Genomic DNA, 12,261 nt, shown 5'->3' with positions numbered 1-12,261 from the left:
GCGCGGGGGCGCCCGATGTCCCGGCCGGCACGGATTCTGACTTAGAGGCGTTCAGCCATAATCCGGCAGATGGTGGCGTCGCGGCACCGCTTTTTTGCCGAAGCTTTCGGCCACGAACCGCGCAGCACCTCTTAGCCTCCTCCCCGCGACACTCTGCAGTCCCGGTTCGGCACAATATTTCCCTCTGCTCCCGTGGATATAACGATCCTCGCAACCCTTTCGTCGAGGACCGAGCCTCAAGACAATCCTCGAATCGCAGGATTTAGCGTTCAACATGGCCGGCTTCCTCATCCAATTAAACATTTGCTCCACAATTTAGATGCGTTTCAGCTGTACTGTCGAGAACAAGGCGGCACAGCTACTAGATGCCCGCCGAGTCTCCAGGGTAGTCATCGACCGTTGGAGCCAATTGCCGGCCAACTCTTTGCTGAAGACCCATGGGGAACAATCACGCGGAAATAGATACATTCATTGGCGCGTAGATAGATAAATTGGCAACGGGAAGGGGTGGATCGCCATTGATGATCAGGCTGAAACTGGCACCTCACTCTGTCTTCGGTTTAGTTAAGCTTTAGCTAGACTCGCTTAATGAATGCGGAACAGGGCGACTGGAAGGGCTCCGGCTTACCGCACAGCACAGGAACTTTTTTATATATGCACCGACTTATTTTCGACTTTTCCTCCGCTGAAATATTCCAAATGTACAAAATCAACAAATTTTCTCCCACTCTTTCATTGTGATGGTGATGGGGGGGCTGGACCCTCGCGCAACCTGTCTAACAAGGGAGGATAGCGTCCATAGTCTTCCGGGATGAAAAGGGATGCCACCAACAATTACCCCCTCCAACGGTTCATGGCTAAGAAAGGGAGGTTTTCCGACGCCTCTGCCGTCTATCAAAGGAGCTTTCCGTACGTTGCGCGATATCCAGAACCTCGTGGAACCTGTCGAATGCATGTACAGGGCCTCCCGTCCGACAGGAGCCCTCCTACTACGACATCGACCTGCGCCGCAATGGAGTTTTGTCTCGATGGGACTAACGTACCACGAACGTAGAAAGACTAGTAGAGGATTTCCTGACTCTCGATCTCTTATGTGAATACCGTCGAATTGTCGGGGCAACTCATCACTGTTGTGTCTCTCTGCCTGTTGTAACTGGAGCAAACGAATGACTTTTCGCATTCCTTGCGTCGCATGTGCTGCAGAAGCCTTCCAATCCCAAGCTCACGTAGAAAGTGTTTTTCATCTTCCCCATTTCATCGCCGGCGTCAACATTCCTCCGTACTATTCTTTATTACAATACCTGCATTGCCATCCCAAATTGCTTCTCTGGCCTCCTGAACGTCAACACCACGTCCATGCAGAACAGTCACCCAATCACTAAATAGCAGAGAACCGGAGTCGAAGAAACAGGGGTCGTGAGAGTGCAGCTCAATGAATCGCTCCACATCCGTCTTGGACACGGCGTTGTCGAACAGCCACAGTATCTGGGCTGGGGAGAACTTCAAAAACGATTGGACCAGGTAGAAGTTCTGCAGGTCACTACCCCATCCTCGCATATGCCTGAAACGAAGCTCCTGGATTGAAGCCTTCTGATCGGGGAACGATGATTCGCGCGAATCATGGAAGAACTCTTGAATTACCGGTGTACTTCCCATGAAATGATGGGAAGGGAAATATTGCGACGGAGGATGCGGAAGTTTTGCGTCTTCGGAAGTCCTGGAGTAAACTTCTCCGTCAGTTGGGCAGATTTCTATCGCCAACAACCGCTCAAGTGTGCAGCGGAAGTCCTCAAGTTCAAGGAGATGTGGTGTGGACCATGAACGCAGGAGTTGAAGTCTTTCGGCTGATGAGCTTATGGCCGACCGCAGATGTGGGAAAGACGATTTGCTGCAGAATGCTTGGGTGTAACTCCAAAGTCGGTAGACTGCACGGCGAAGTTTTCGGGCTTCGCAGTCGACCAGGACGCGACGATGTGGGCTGTTTTCGTCCGCCCACCTGAAACCGGGATACAGCTCGACAAAACGTTGGGCTACGCGAGCAACAGCTGTGGCTTGCGTAAGTAAGGTGAACGACAAAGGTGGAGAACGGCGCAGATGAATTATTTCGTTGTCGTTCTGGGTCAAAAGTTGTAGAATATCTTCCAATGGGCCCATCTCTTGGTCAATGGCACTGAAAAAGAGGACTAGCTTGTGCGACTTCGGGAGCAGTGCATGGAAATAGCGACATGTGAGTGAGAGACTAATGATATCGGAAACGGAGGAGAGAGATTCGAAAATGTGGACCAGCAGTTCTGGAGCAAGATGTTGCAATGCCATGTTCTGCGGAATTTTTTTTTTTTTTGGTTAATGGATTTCCGAGAAAGAGGAAGGGGGACGACCAACTGGAACAGATGCAAGCAAATTGAGGACCAAGATCAATTAGAATACGCAATGCGGTAGCAGCTACCGTGCTGCAAGTGATCAGATGGTTTCAAGCAGTTGAGACCCCGGCATTGGGGCTATCCTGGGTCGATATCATTTCGTTCAAGTAGTCGGTGATGGCTGATCTATGATGTTCAAAGAAGTTGCCCTCAATTCGAGAGCAACACCAGATGGAAGCCTCCATCGTGATCGATCGGATGGAGGACATCCGCTTGATGAAGATTGACTGGATGAGAATAAAGGAAGAATAAAGCTGGACGCTACACCGCTCGCTATGAGATTTTGGTAGACGCAGTGGCTTGGCAAACGGACTCGTACTAGCGCAGCCTTGCAGGAAATTTTGATATGCTCCACTATTGTACCTCCAAAAACACCCGATGTACAAGATCTTTGATGTATGGGACTAGATTTAAATCTCGAAGTTGAGTCATCTGGTTTGCAGGCGAGTCATGATACTGCACGTTCTCTATTTTGCTTGCGTCAATTGGACTCGCCGAAGTTTGAGCTTTCTAGGAGATCTGCTCATGGAATCGCGCTGCACAGTCTATGACGCTTACTCCAGAAATGAAGGTTGCTATTCTGGCTAGATTTGGGCACAAGCAGCCAGGCTCAAGGACATATTCTTGCAGAATTGGGTGACAATTTGATGCAGCATTTGTTCCCCTCCCGCCATTCGTTCTGAGCAATGTGGATGCGAGACAAAGTGAGGCGGGCCTGGCGGCCCAGTTTATCTCGTGTGACGGCAGCGGTTATAGGCAAGGGGAAATTGTCCCCTGTCTTTCATGATAATCGAGTCCCTGATGAAGCAGCACTCTTTTTTGGGATGAAGATCGCGTTGTTTTGAGCGGTAGGAATGGTAATCCTCGTCTTTTCGCCCAGCGTGCCGGACAAAACTCGCCTTATTGCGATGGCTTGGAAGTATGAGGGTATTGACAGGGGCCCGGTTGGGGATCGATGTTTTCTCGGAGACTTGACCGTTTGAATCCACATCAGGCCACCTTTCTCATTCGGCAAATAGTCTTGAATTGTCGAGACTTGACGGTCTTTTCCTCGCGTTCGAATTTAGACCCAGGATTTTTCGTTTGACTTGGATTTCCTCTGCACCTCCTCTCCTGCTGGCATATTTGCTTGCTCTACGCAGTCTTATCTCACTACGTAGTTGATTTGGGCTGATGAATTGTTTGTTCTCGAAAATGACTGGGCCACCGAAGCTTCCCTCTAAGATGACGACGGGCGTGAGGACAAGGCGGGGACCGATCTCAACAAGGGAGACATCCACACCTTTGACGTTTTCTTTGCTGGACTTATCGGGGTCAGACTCGCGGATTTCGTAAACACGAATCCATATCTTGCCATCAAGTTCGTAAATCCCAATGACACGATCAATGAACGGTTTCATGCCCTTTACGCCTTTCGGAGGCACACAGAACACACCTCGAAGCATTTCTCGCAGTAATGAGCGATATTCTTGTCCAGCGATCGCTCCATCGAAGCTTTTGTCAAACACAACAATGCCCCTTCCGCCTTTCAAACAGTTTCCTCCAAAACCGAGTTCGGCCATTGTATGTACATTCGTCACATTGAACTTTATCGTGGGTCCGTTTGGCGCCCGCGCTAGCCAGAGGTAGAGGTCTTGACCATGCTTCCGTGCTTCAAGGAAGAAAATGTAGTTGCAGGAATGAAGATCGGCGAGGCCGTTGAGTGCGGAATTGTAGTTGTTTGATGATTTTGTATCGAGCTTCGTGTCCTTGTAAGTGTGAGGGAGGAGTGAATGCAGATCACTCAGTAAGTGTCGGTGTCTGTTGTGGCGTCAGACCAAAAATCGGCTTGGATCATACCATTCTGGTTCCTTACCTATATGAAACCCCGCGAGACGTGAGCATCAAGATACGGTTCCTGATTCCGGAGGTAATGGACTGGGAGGCATCGATTTGCTTCTTCTGATGATCGGAGTGGTCTTCTTCGCTGGGCGAGTTAGCACGAACGGTATTGCTGCTTTGATCGGACGAGATGGACTTCGAGTCGTCTGATTCGGAGGAGTCGCCAGAGCGCATTGCTGACTTGTACGCAGATGCCATGATACCACCAAAGAAGAGCAGGATGTTTCGAAGGTGGCTTAGACAAATCGCTGCGCTGTCGTCAAAAGGTTCGAGGAAAATTTTTGGGGTCGCAGTCGGAGATAATGGAAGACAAGGGTGGAGATAACATCATTTTCCCTTTACGGTAGAAGTCTGAAATACCAAAAAGTTATAAGGGAACAATACATTGATCTGCAAAGATACTGCATTCGCAAAAGGGAAAAAAAAAAAAAAAAAAAAAAAGTTTGATCAGCTTCGCTCCAAGCAGGTCATCTTGAAATAATTGGCACTGGCCATGATGGATGCCACCGGTCTCGTTCGCCGACTTGCGGGATCTTGACCTTCATTTCAACAATTCTTTTGTTCCCGGTACCGTTTCTACTTTCCTGCAGAGCCTTGTTCAGAGCGGTAATGGCCAAACCGGTCCCTATACAGGATTTTATGGTGTTTCGCACGTCTTTCGTCCATTCCATCTGTACAACCGAACTTGTCGATAAGACCGTACCGGAGAGAGGCTGCGTGTTCCATCCTTCTCGGGACACTTCTCCCCAAACCTTTCTTGCCGTCTCATTCAGTCTTGATGCTTGTTCAATGATAATTTCGTCTGGAAGCTCTTGTAATGAGGATGACTGCTGGGCGACGTCAATGCTGATGGGCTCGGGTATCGACAAGTGCAAGAAAGGTCTCATCCTTAATTCATATCTCAGCTGGTCCGAAGCGTAAGCGGGGGAGGGATTTGCCAAGTGGTGGTGTCGTTGGAGGAGTATCAAAACCCTGTGTAGTGCTTTGGCTAAAGCGTCGGTGGCTTTGAGCCATGCGAAATGCCGATAGAGGTGATGTAGGGTCCGTTGCACTTCATCCTCACTGGAGGACTTCAGATGCCTGTTGGAAGATACAAAAAAGCTGACTCGTTCCAGATGTGCAAGGTGGGTGCCGCAGAGATGCGAAAGGTACCAATACATGCTAGCGAATTCGTGTGGCGCGTAGATGGACAGTTCAAATCCCATCTGCACAATGGTTCGAAGTTGCATCAGCTTGTAATGGTATACCCAACTGCTGAGAGAATAAGAAAATGTCGGTTCTTCGCCAGGCGGGTATGGAATTGGCTGCTCGTTGAAGAAAGACTGCGCCAGTGCATCTAAATCTTCGGCCTCGGCTTGGACTTGGTCCCATTCCAGTGCGGCGTGGCAAAGCGTCCGTCGCGTCCGGCATCGATTTAGGCAAAAGGTTCGGAAGAGATTCAAAAAGGACTGACCACACCGGTTTACGAACGAATCGATTTGAGAAGAAAGCCGGAATTGCTGATGAGTAGGTCCGTCGTCAGTTTGTCCTTCATCGTCTCGGAGCAGGAAGGGTGGGAGAACGAGAGACCGTAGATCTTGGAAAATGAAGTCTTTCAAAGTAAATTGGCCCAATACCGTATTGTTGAAGGTCAAAAAAGACTGGAGAAGAGCCCGAACGTAGACGGCAGGCTGAATGGTCTGAGCCATGAAGTTCTGGTACGCAACGAGCAGGTCGCCACTGGATGAGATGTCGAGAACCTGAAAGGCGGTAGTGGCGTCGGTGACCAGTTGCCGGAGAAATGTAAATGCCTTTTCCTTCTCCACCACGATCATAGGTCTAGGAGGCACACTGCTGGCTAGTCGCCGCTGGATCTTCAATGTAAATGGCTCTTCCCCGGGTGGTTTGCCGATAGCCGTTGAAGATTCGATTTGTCTTAGCAAGGCAATGCTTTCATCAAGATTCTTAGTTTCCGGTCTCTCTTTCTGGGCACAACATTCAAGCAATTGAACAAGAGAAATCCGTCCGTTCAAGCGAGCTATCAAGGCATCTTTCAGGCTCGAAGACATCTCGCTATTATGTACCCAAAGGCACGCATTTTGAACGAGCTTTACCACGTCATGGACGGGAAAATCATGCAATAGAGGTCGATTGAATATCTGTGTCGCGAAGTCTTCTTCCTTGTGCTCGTTAGCTGGTGTCTCTCTCCCACCTGCGGTCAATCGTTCTTTGAGAAAAGCCCCCTACCTCATAATAATGCTCGGTGGAGATCATCGACAGGACAAGATCACAACTCTTGATGAGGCCGATACAATAGGGCTGAAACACATCTCGGAGCAGGGATGGAGAACTGACCATCTGCACTGGATCTTTGTCGAATCGAGCATCTGAGAGTTGTTTTGGCTCCGGCCAAAGTAGCCGCTCGATATGGACTGAGGTGAAGAGAGTTTGAGATAAAGGATAACCCATGTGCCACGCTACCTGTAAAAGTGGGCTATTCCATGTTCGCATCTGAAGAATTCTGTTCTTACCTCGCGATACATCAATTCATCCATCAACCAAATGATTTCTTCGGCAGACACTGTTGTTGCAAAGTTGAAATCGTCCTCGATCTCTGGGTCAAAGGCGAGAGACCCGCTGTCCATCTTCGGGTCCCCAATCTACCATCTCCGTTAGTTAGATAGCATCAGTGAAAGGGACGAATGCGATGCACCTCCAGGGCGGTGACCGCCTCAAACAGCGTAAAGTGTTCATCTTTGACCAGATTACCGGCGGCCAACCCTACGACTTTTGGTCAGAGCCGACCACGGCAGAACAAAATTTGGTCCACTGACTTGATGCAGCATCGCGGAATGTCTTGGTTATGTCATTTACTTGGATGTTAGGATGAACTAGTTGAGGTTGAACCATGTCCACGCTCCGTGGTCACTCACTTTGGTGCTGAAGCTGGGAGGTGTTGCGGGAAAAGTTTCAGGAATGACACTGAAGTCAAAGAATGACTAGCCAACCAATCACAAACTGGGGGGCAACCACAGATTGAGTCGACCGGCTCTGGATGTCCATGCAATCATGACACGGATATTTATAGCAGGTACCATGAAGCTGATAGAGGAAAGCGAATGTCTTTGAAGGCTTGAAAATGTCATGCGCGACTTTTTGACCGGGAGCTAGTCGCATTCCACAATGTAGCCTTTGATTTTTGGCATGATATGTACAAAGTTTTGAGGCCGCGAAACACTGTCTCTATTCCGTCTCCTTGCCATCTGTGAACCGTCTCATCCATTCTATTTGGCCTCCTGAGCTGCGTGTTCGGCCATCGCCTCAGTATTCGCGGAGTCTAGGTTCTTGTTCTCCCCTTGTTTGCCATTCTGTCCGTGTCGTGTTAGACTATTGTTACCAGAAATGGAAGGAGCAAGCCTACCTGCCACTTTGCAAATCTCAAATCCATTTCACCTCTCCTCTCCGCTTGAAGTCTCGGTCCTTCTTTCAGGGATCTTCGGACGACTCTGGCGGCAATGGCAAGGTAGCGGTTGTAGCTGTGATCGTCAGCGAGATGGATCGGCCACGTAGAAATAATCGACGAACGTAATGCCTGCGGCTTTCCAAGCAAAAGCCATCGTGATAGCTGAGGAGGGAAATGGAAGCTATTGCGATCGATGCTGGAGGAACCTGCGACAAGCTGGGGGACATGCATGCAGGGAACAAGCTCGAAGCGCCAAGAACTACAGTGGCATCGGCCGGAACAACTTTAAAGCGAGCGGCAATATAGAAAAACACAAGCTCAGGGTCAGATAATGCCTTGTTTTACCTTTCCCAGGCGGTGGACAGATACCAAGTCTATGAACAGGCAGATGTTGGAACACCAGACCACGGGCTGTGTTCTGTCTGATACACCACTTTCGTGGTTATTACCACTAAGTTCGGGTTCGTGCGGATTGGAACACAGACAGACAGCAGGAAATCCGAGTAAATCTTGCCCCAAAAAGATATTTTAAGCAGTGTATATGCCTTTTGGGTTGTTTGCCGGCATCTCAAGAGAATGTGAGTTGGGACAATTCGATTCATAGATCTCGAAGAATAGCGACCGAATCGTCCAACCGATTGATCTCTGCTAGGAGCCATGTCTCCCTTTGTCGCCATTGATACAATACTTGAAGCTCTGCGGGGGAAAGCATTTCTGGTTCACTACCCTGGACATCACTTCGCTCAATCTTGCTGAGGGTAGAAGAAAGCTTTCCCCGTTCGAGTTGTAGGTGTTGAAATAATCTTGACATTGCCTTGTATAGTCTTCCCAGAAACACCTTTCGCACCCTTTCGGCGTCGTAGAACCAGAGAAATATTGTGCGATTGGGCTGTCGTTGCGGTTCTCTGGGAACTTCTTGCAGTTCAAGGAATCCCATCATTTGCATTTGTGCCAGACATCGCCGAACTTCCTTTGCACCCAACAGGCCAACTTCTTGAAGTGTTTTCTCGTCTGCTTTCCCTTTGTCAATCAGCATGCGAATGATTCTGAGGGCCGGTCCACTTAGACTCTCGCCCATGAGTCGAATTAATTCCCTATCGCGAAGGAAGTCATCCATCTTTTTCTTGTGAATCGCCCAGGAGTCCGATTTGGGTTCACGGAAGAAAAAGGAGAAAGGGCCTTCTGCCAAGACGGCCAAATGATTCTCGACATCCCGCAAGTCTTTGGTGCCGTTCGTAGAGTAGACATGATGACCGTTGGCAAGGTGAGCTCCTACGGGCCAACCGTTCTCTTCGCTTTCGTCGAATGAGTTTGACGTGCCCTGGTCGACCAAATCATGGCTTATCCGAGACATGTTGAGCTTGTGTGTTGAAGCGGAGGGGTCATTGGAGGACTGCAATTTCAGTGGCTCGGAATCAATATCGATCTGTAGGCACGCTGCGCGGGCGATTTGTGCCGTGTGGTTGCCAAATAACTTTTCCGCGGTGGATGCGATTTTCTCGTTGCGTATGGAGACGATAAGGTTCGCGTAATTGATGCACAACACTGTTTTATCCTGTTCCAGTCAGTCTGAACCGCCGCTGACTTTGAAGAGCATGAGTACTTGACTGGTGTTCCCTGTTTCCGCGTTCGAGGAGCGCGTCTCGAATTCCTGCAAAATGGTGGCCGTTGGAACAGTAGCGTCTAAGCGTGTTTCGAGTTCAGCATTGACCTTTTCATCAATATCTGACTGCAGTTTTTTCCCTTTGCCTGAGGGAAGAGTGCCGAGGCTACGCAAGTGGCGCTCGACATCTTGACGGGCATCGAACAGAGACTGGAAATGAGCATCACGAACGGCCACAATGTATTTTTTGTCCGCCAGTTGCCTCAGCATAGCCCGGAAATACGTCTTACTTCTTGAGTCGACACCGGGTTCATTCCTATCGTCGGAAAAACCATTGGTCAGTGGTGCAGACTTTCTTTTGAATCCAGAAGCCTCGTCGCCAAAGACTCTGGACTCCAGCTCGCCTGCGGTTGCAGAACCGAGAACATTCAGAATTTTCATAATTCTGGCGGCAACCGGGCCAAGATTCCTTTCGACTAGCGCCATGAGTTTACCAGCTCGCACAAGATTATAAGCATTGTACGTGTTTGCTTGGTAAGTCGACAAGCCATCGGGGGTGGTGTGGTGGTAGATCAGTCGAAGTTGTATCAATGCGGCCATTCCGGTCTTGACATGCCGCAAGGGAAGACGACATCTTTGAGCAAGTTGGTTGGCAGAGAGTCGGCCCAGTTGAGATAACTGCTGGAATATTCGCTGTCATGATGGTTAGCGATGTTCTCGGAATAGATAGTGGCACCAACGGCAAGGAATCCGCCATAGACATCTTCCACAATAAGGCAGCACAGTCGCGAAAACTCCTATGCCGAATCAGCGGCTACAACTCAAGAGGATCCAGTAATTTGAGATATATACCTCCATGACGGGAAAGGTCACGTGAGAGTACGGTGTTGGGTCAAGGAAGTATGAGGGAACGGCCGGTGGCGATCTTCGGGGCAAAAGAAGGCTCTCATCTGTGTGCTGAACAAGGAGATTCTAACGAGAACAAGTGGCTTGGTTGGAGAACGGGACATGTCGAGTACGCAGAGAGTGAGAGGGAAAGCGAAACTGTGGAATCGGTTGGACTTGGCAAGCTAAACCAACAAAGGCATAGAAGCAAACTTTTTTGCAGCTCCCAATGGTTGAGCATTCAATTCCGCAACCGTCCCAGCTCCCTTTGTCGAAACGCATCTCGACCTCGATCATTCTACGACACTGCTTTACAATGGCTTCTCCGGCTTCGCTAGGTTCGAGAGCCTTGCGAACTAGCCGTCGCCAAATTCCTGTGGCCTCCGCTTTACAGAGGCGATTTCTGGCTGCAGCGGCTTCTGGTAGCTTTCGGTATGAAACCGGTGATGCCTCTGGTGTCAAATACGCAAGCAAAGACCTGCCAGGACCAACCACCACTCTAGCCGTCGTCGCAAAGGCGGGCACAAGATATCAGCCTCTGCCGGGCTACTCTGATGCTCTGGAGAAATTTGCTTTCAAGGTTGGTTTCTTCAGCATGCTTTCGTGACATCGCAGGCTAACCCACCCAGTCGACTACCAAACGATCGGCTTTGCGAATCACCCGAGAAACTGAACTCCTTGGTGGTGAACTGTCTGCGTACCACTCTCGTGAGAACCTTGTCCTTCGAGCCAGATTCCTCCGCGAAGATCTGCCATACTTTACCGAGCTGCTGGGAGAGGTCATATCAAAAACACGCTACACATGTTTGTCACACCCTTGCCTGGTCATGAGGGCTTTTTGTGTCTGACCCTGTCTAGCCCATGAACTCAACGAAGATGTGGTCCATGTGATGAGACTCGCGCAAAAAGGCATTGTGGGGAGCCCATTGTCATTGGCCATCAACTCTGCTCACGCCGTCGCCTTTCACCGGGGCTTGGGAGAGCCGTTGTTTCCGACTTCCTCCACTCCAATAATGAAATACCTCGATGCTGGGACCATCGCCGACTTCAGTGACGCTGCCTATGCTCGTTCGAATATCGCCGTCGTTGCCGATGGTGCTAGTCACTCCGAGTTTTCGAAATGGGTAGGAGAATTTTTCGCTGATATTGGAAGCGGCTCTCCTAACATCAAATTGTCTTCCCCGGCTTCGACATACTACGGCGGAGAAGAGAGAATCCCTCATAGCTCTGGAAATGCTATGGTCATTGGATTCCCAGGCTCTAGTTCATTCACATCTGGATCATCCTACAAGCCGGAAATTTCAGTTCTTGCGGCCTTGCTCGGAGGGGAGTCGAGCATCAAATGGTCTCCAGGTTTTTCATTGTTGTCCAAAGCTGTGCAGGGTCTCCCATCTACTCACGTTTCGACCCAGAATGCCGCTTATTCAGACGCGGGTCTGCTCTACGTGGCGATTACTGGAGATGCGCCGCAAATTGCAAAGGCAAGCAAGAACGTCGTTGACGCACTGAAGAAGGTCGCGTCCGGCGAAATGGCCGAGGAAGACATCAAGAAGGCAACGGCATTGGCCAAATTCAGAACTCTTGAGGCGGGACAGCAGACCGAAGCCGGGCTCGAAGCAACGGGCTCCTGTTTGATCGCTGGAGGCAAAGTATTCCGGATCGATGAAGTTGGAGCTTCGATTGACAAAGTTTCGGTGGACAAAGTTAAGACAGTAAGTAGGACCTGATCCGGGTTGTTGACGTTTTGGAGGAGAAACTAACTCGACACAGGCGGCGAAGGGATTGCTAGATTCGAAAGCATCGGTCGCAGCCGTGGGAGAGCTTTTTTCTCTTCCTTACGCGTCGGAAATAGGCTTGAAGGTTTGAGAATTTGAGCGGGCATGAGGGCTCTGTGGGTTTAAAAACCTTTGTACATATGAAGAACAGTTCCAATACAAGAGATGTACCAATTCCTCTGGTCCATGCCTTGCCATCATCATACGACCTTCCTCTTTCCGCCAAGACGTCGAACAAACGGTGGGGGTTGGAGA

General features: G+C 49.7%; 6 protein-coding genes across 6 annotated transcripts; 1 reads left to right on the top strand and 5 right to left on the bottom strand.

Moving 5' to 3' along the window:
- Positions 1–1,266: 1,266 nt before the first annotated feature.
- Z518_11415 (uncharacterized protein) lies at positions 1,267–2,316 on the bottom strand (the record flags this gene model as incomplete). The annotated part of the gene is made up of 1 exon (XM_013411110.1): positions 1,267–2,316. The coding sequence occupies one exon, from the start codon at positions 2,314–2,316 to the stop codon at positions 1,267–1,269; it is 1,050 nt and encodes a 349-aa protein (XP_013266564.1).
- A 1,108-nt stretch (positions 2,317–3,424) lies between these two features.
- Z518_11414 (uncharacterized protein) lies at positions 3,425–4,499 on the bottom strand (the record flags this gene model as incomplete). Its single annotated transcript, XM_013411109.1, has 2 exons — positions 3,425–4,220; positions 4,276–4,499. 2 exons carry the CDS (start codon positions 4,497–4,499, stop codon positions 3,425–3,427), a joined length of 1,020 nt encoding a protein of 339 aa, XP_013266563.1.
- A 269-nt stretch (positions 4,500–4,768) lies between these two features.
- On the bottom strand, positions 4,769–7,190 carry Z518_11413 (uncharacterized protein; the record flags this gene model as incomplete). The annotated part of the gene is made up of 5 exons (XM_013411108.1): positions 4,769–6,460; positions 6,528–6,761; positions 6,812–6,940; positions 6,994–7,061; positions 7,115–7,190. 5 exons carry the CDS (start codon positions 7,188–7,190, stop codon positions 4,769–4,771), a joined length of 2,199 nt encoding a protein of 732 aa, XP_013266562.1.
- Positions 7,191–7,564: 374 nt separating this feature from the next.
- Positions 7,565–7,897, bottom strand: Z518_11412 (uncharacterized protein; the record flags this gene model as incomplete). The annotated part of the gene is made up of 3 exons (XM_013411107.1): positions 7,565–7,648; positions 7,702–7,816; positions 7,866–7,897. The coding sequence occupies 3 exons, from the start codon at positions 7,895–7,897 to the stop codon at positions 7,565–7,567; spliced, it is 231 nt and encodes a 76-aa protein (XP_013266561.1).
- A 444-nt stretch (positions 7,898–8,341) lies between these two features.
- Z518_11411 (uncharacterized protein) lies at positions 8,342–10,204 on the bottom strand (the record flags this gene model as incomplete). Its single annotated transcript, XM_013411106.1, has 4 exons — positions 8,342–9,298; positions 9,347–10,039; positions 10,087–10,143; positions 10,199–10,204. 4 exons carry the CDS (start codon positions 10,202–10,204, stop codon positions 8,342–8,344), a joined length of 1,713 nt encoding a protein of 570 aa, XP_013266560.1.
- Positions 10,205–10,547: 343 nt separating this feature from the next.
- On the top strand, positions 10,548–12,097 carry Z518_11410 (uncharacterized protein; the record flags this gene model as incomplete). Its single annotated transcript, XM_013411105.1, has 4 exons — positions 10,548–10,811; positions 10,861–11,035; positions 11,090–11,943; positions 12,002–12,097. The coding sequence occupies 4 exons, from the start codon at positions 10,548–10,550 to the stop codon at positions 12,095–12,097; spliced, it is 1,389 nt and encodes a 462-aa protein (XP_013266559.1).
- Between the last annotated feature and the right edge of the window lie 164 nt (positions 12,098–12,261).

The sequence above is a fragment of the Rhinocladiella mackenziei genome, assembly GCF_000835555.1.
Source record: "Rhinocladiella mackenziei CBS 650.93 unplaced genomic scaffold supercont1.13, whole genome shotgun sequence".
Lineage (NCBI taxonomy): Eukaryota > Fungi > Ascomycota > Eurotiomycetes > Chaetothyriales > Herpotrichiellaceae > Rhinocladiella > Rhinocladiella mackenziei.
The sequence above is the reverse complement of the archived record's forward strand: the minus strand, read 5'-3'. Positions and strand labels throughout refer to the sequence as shown.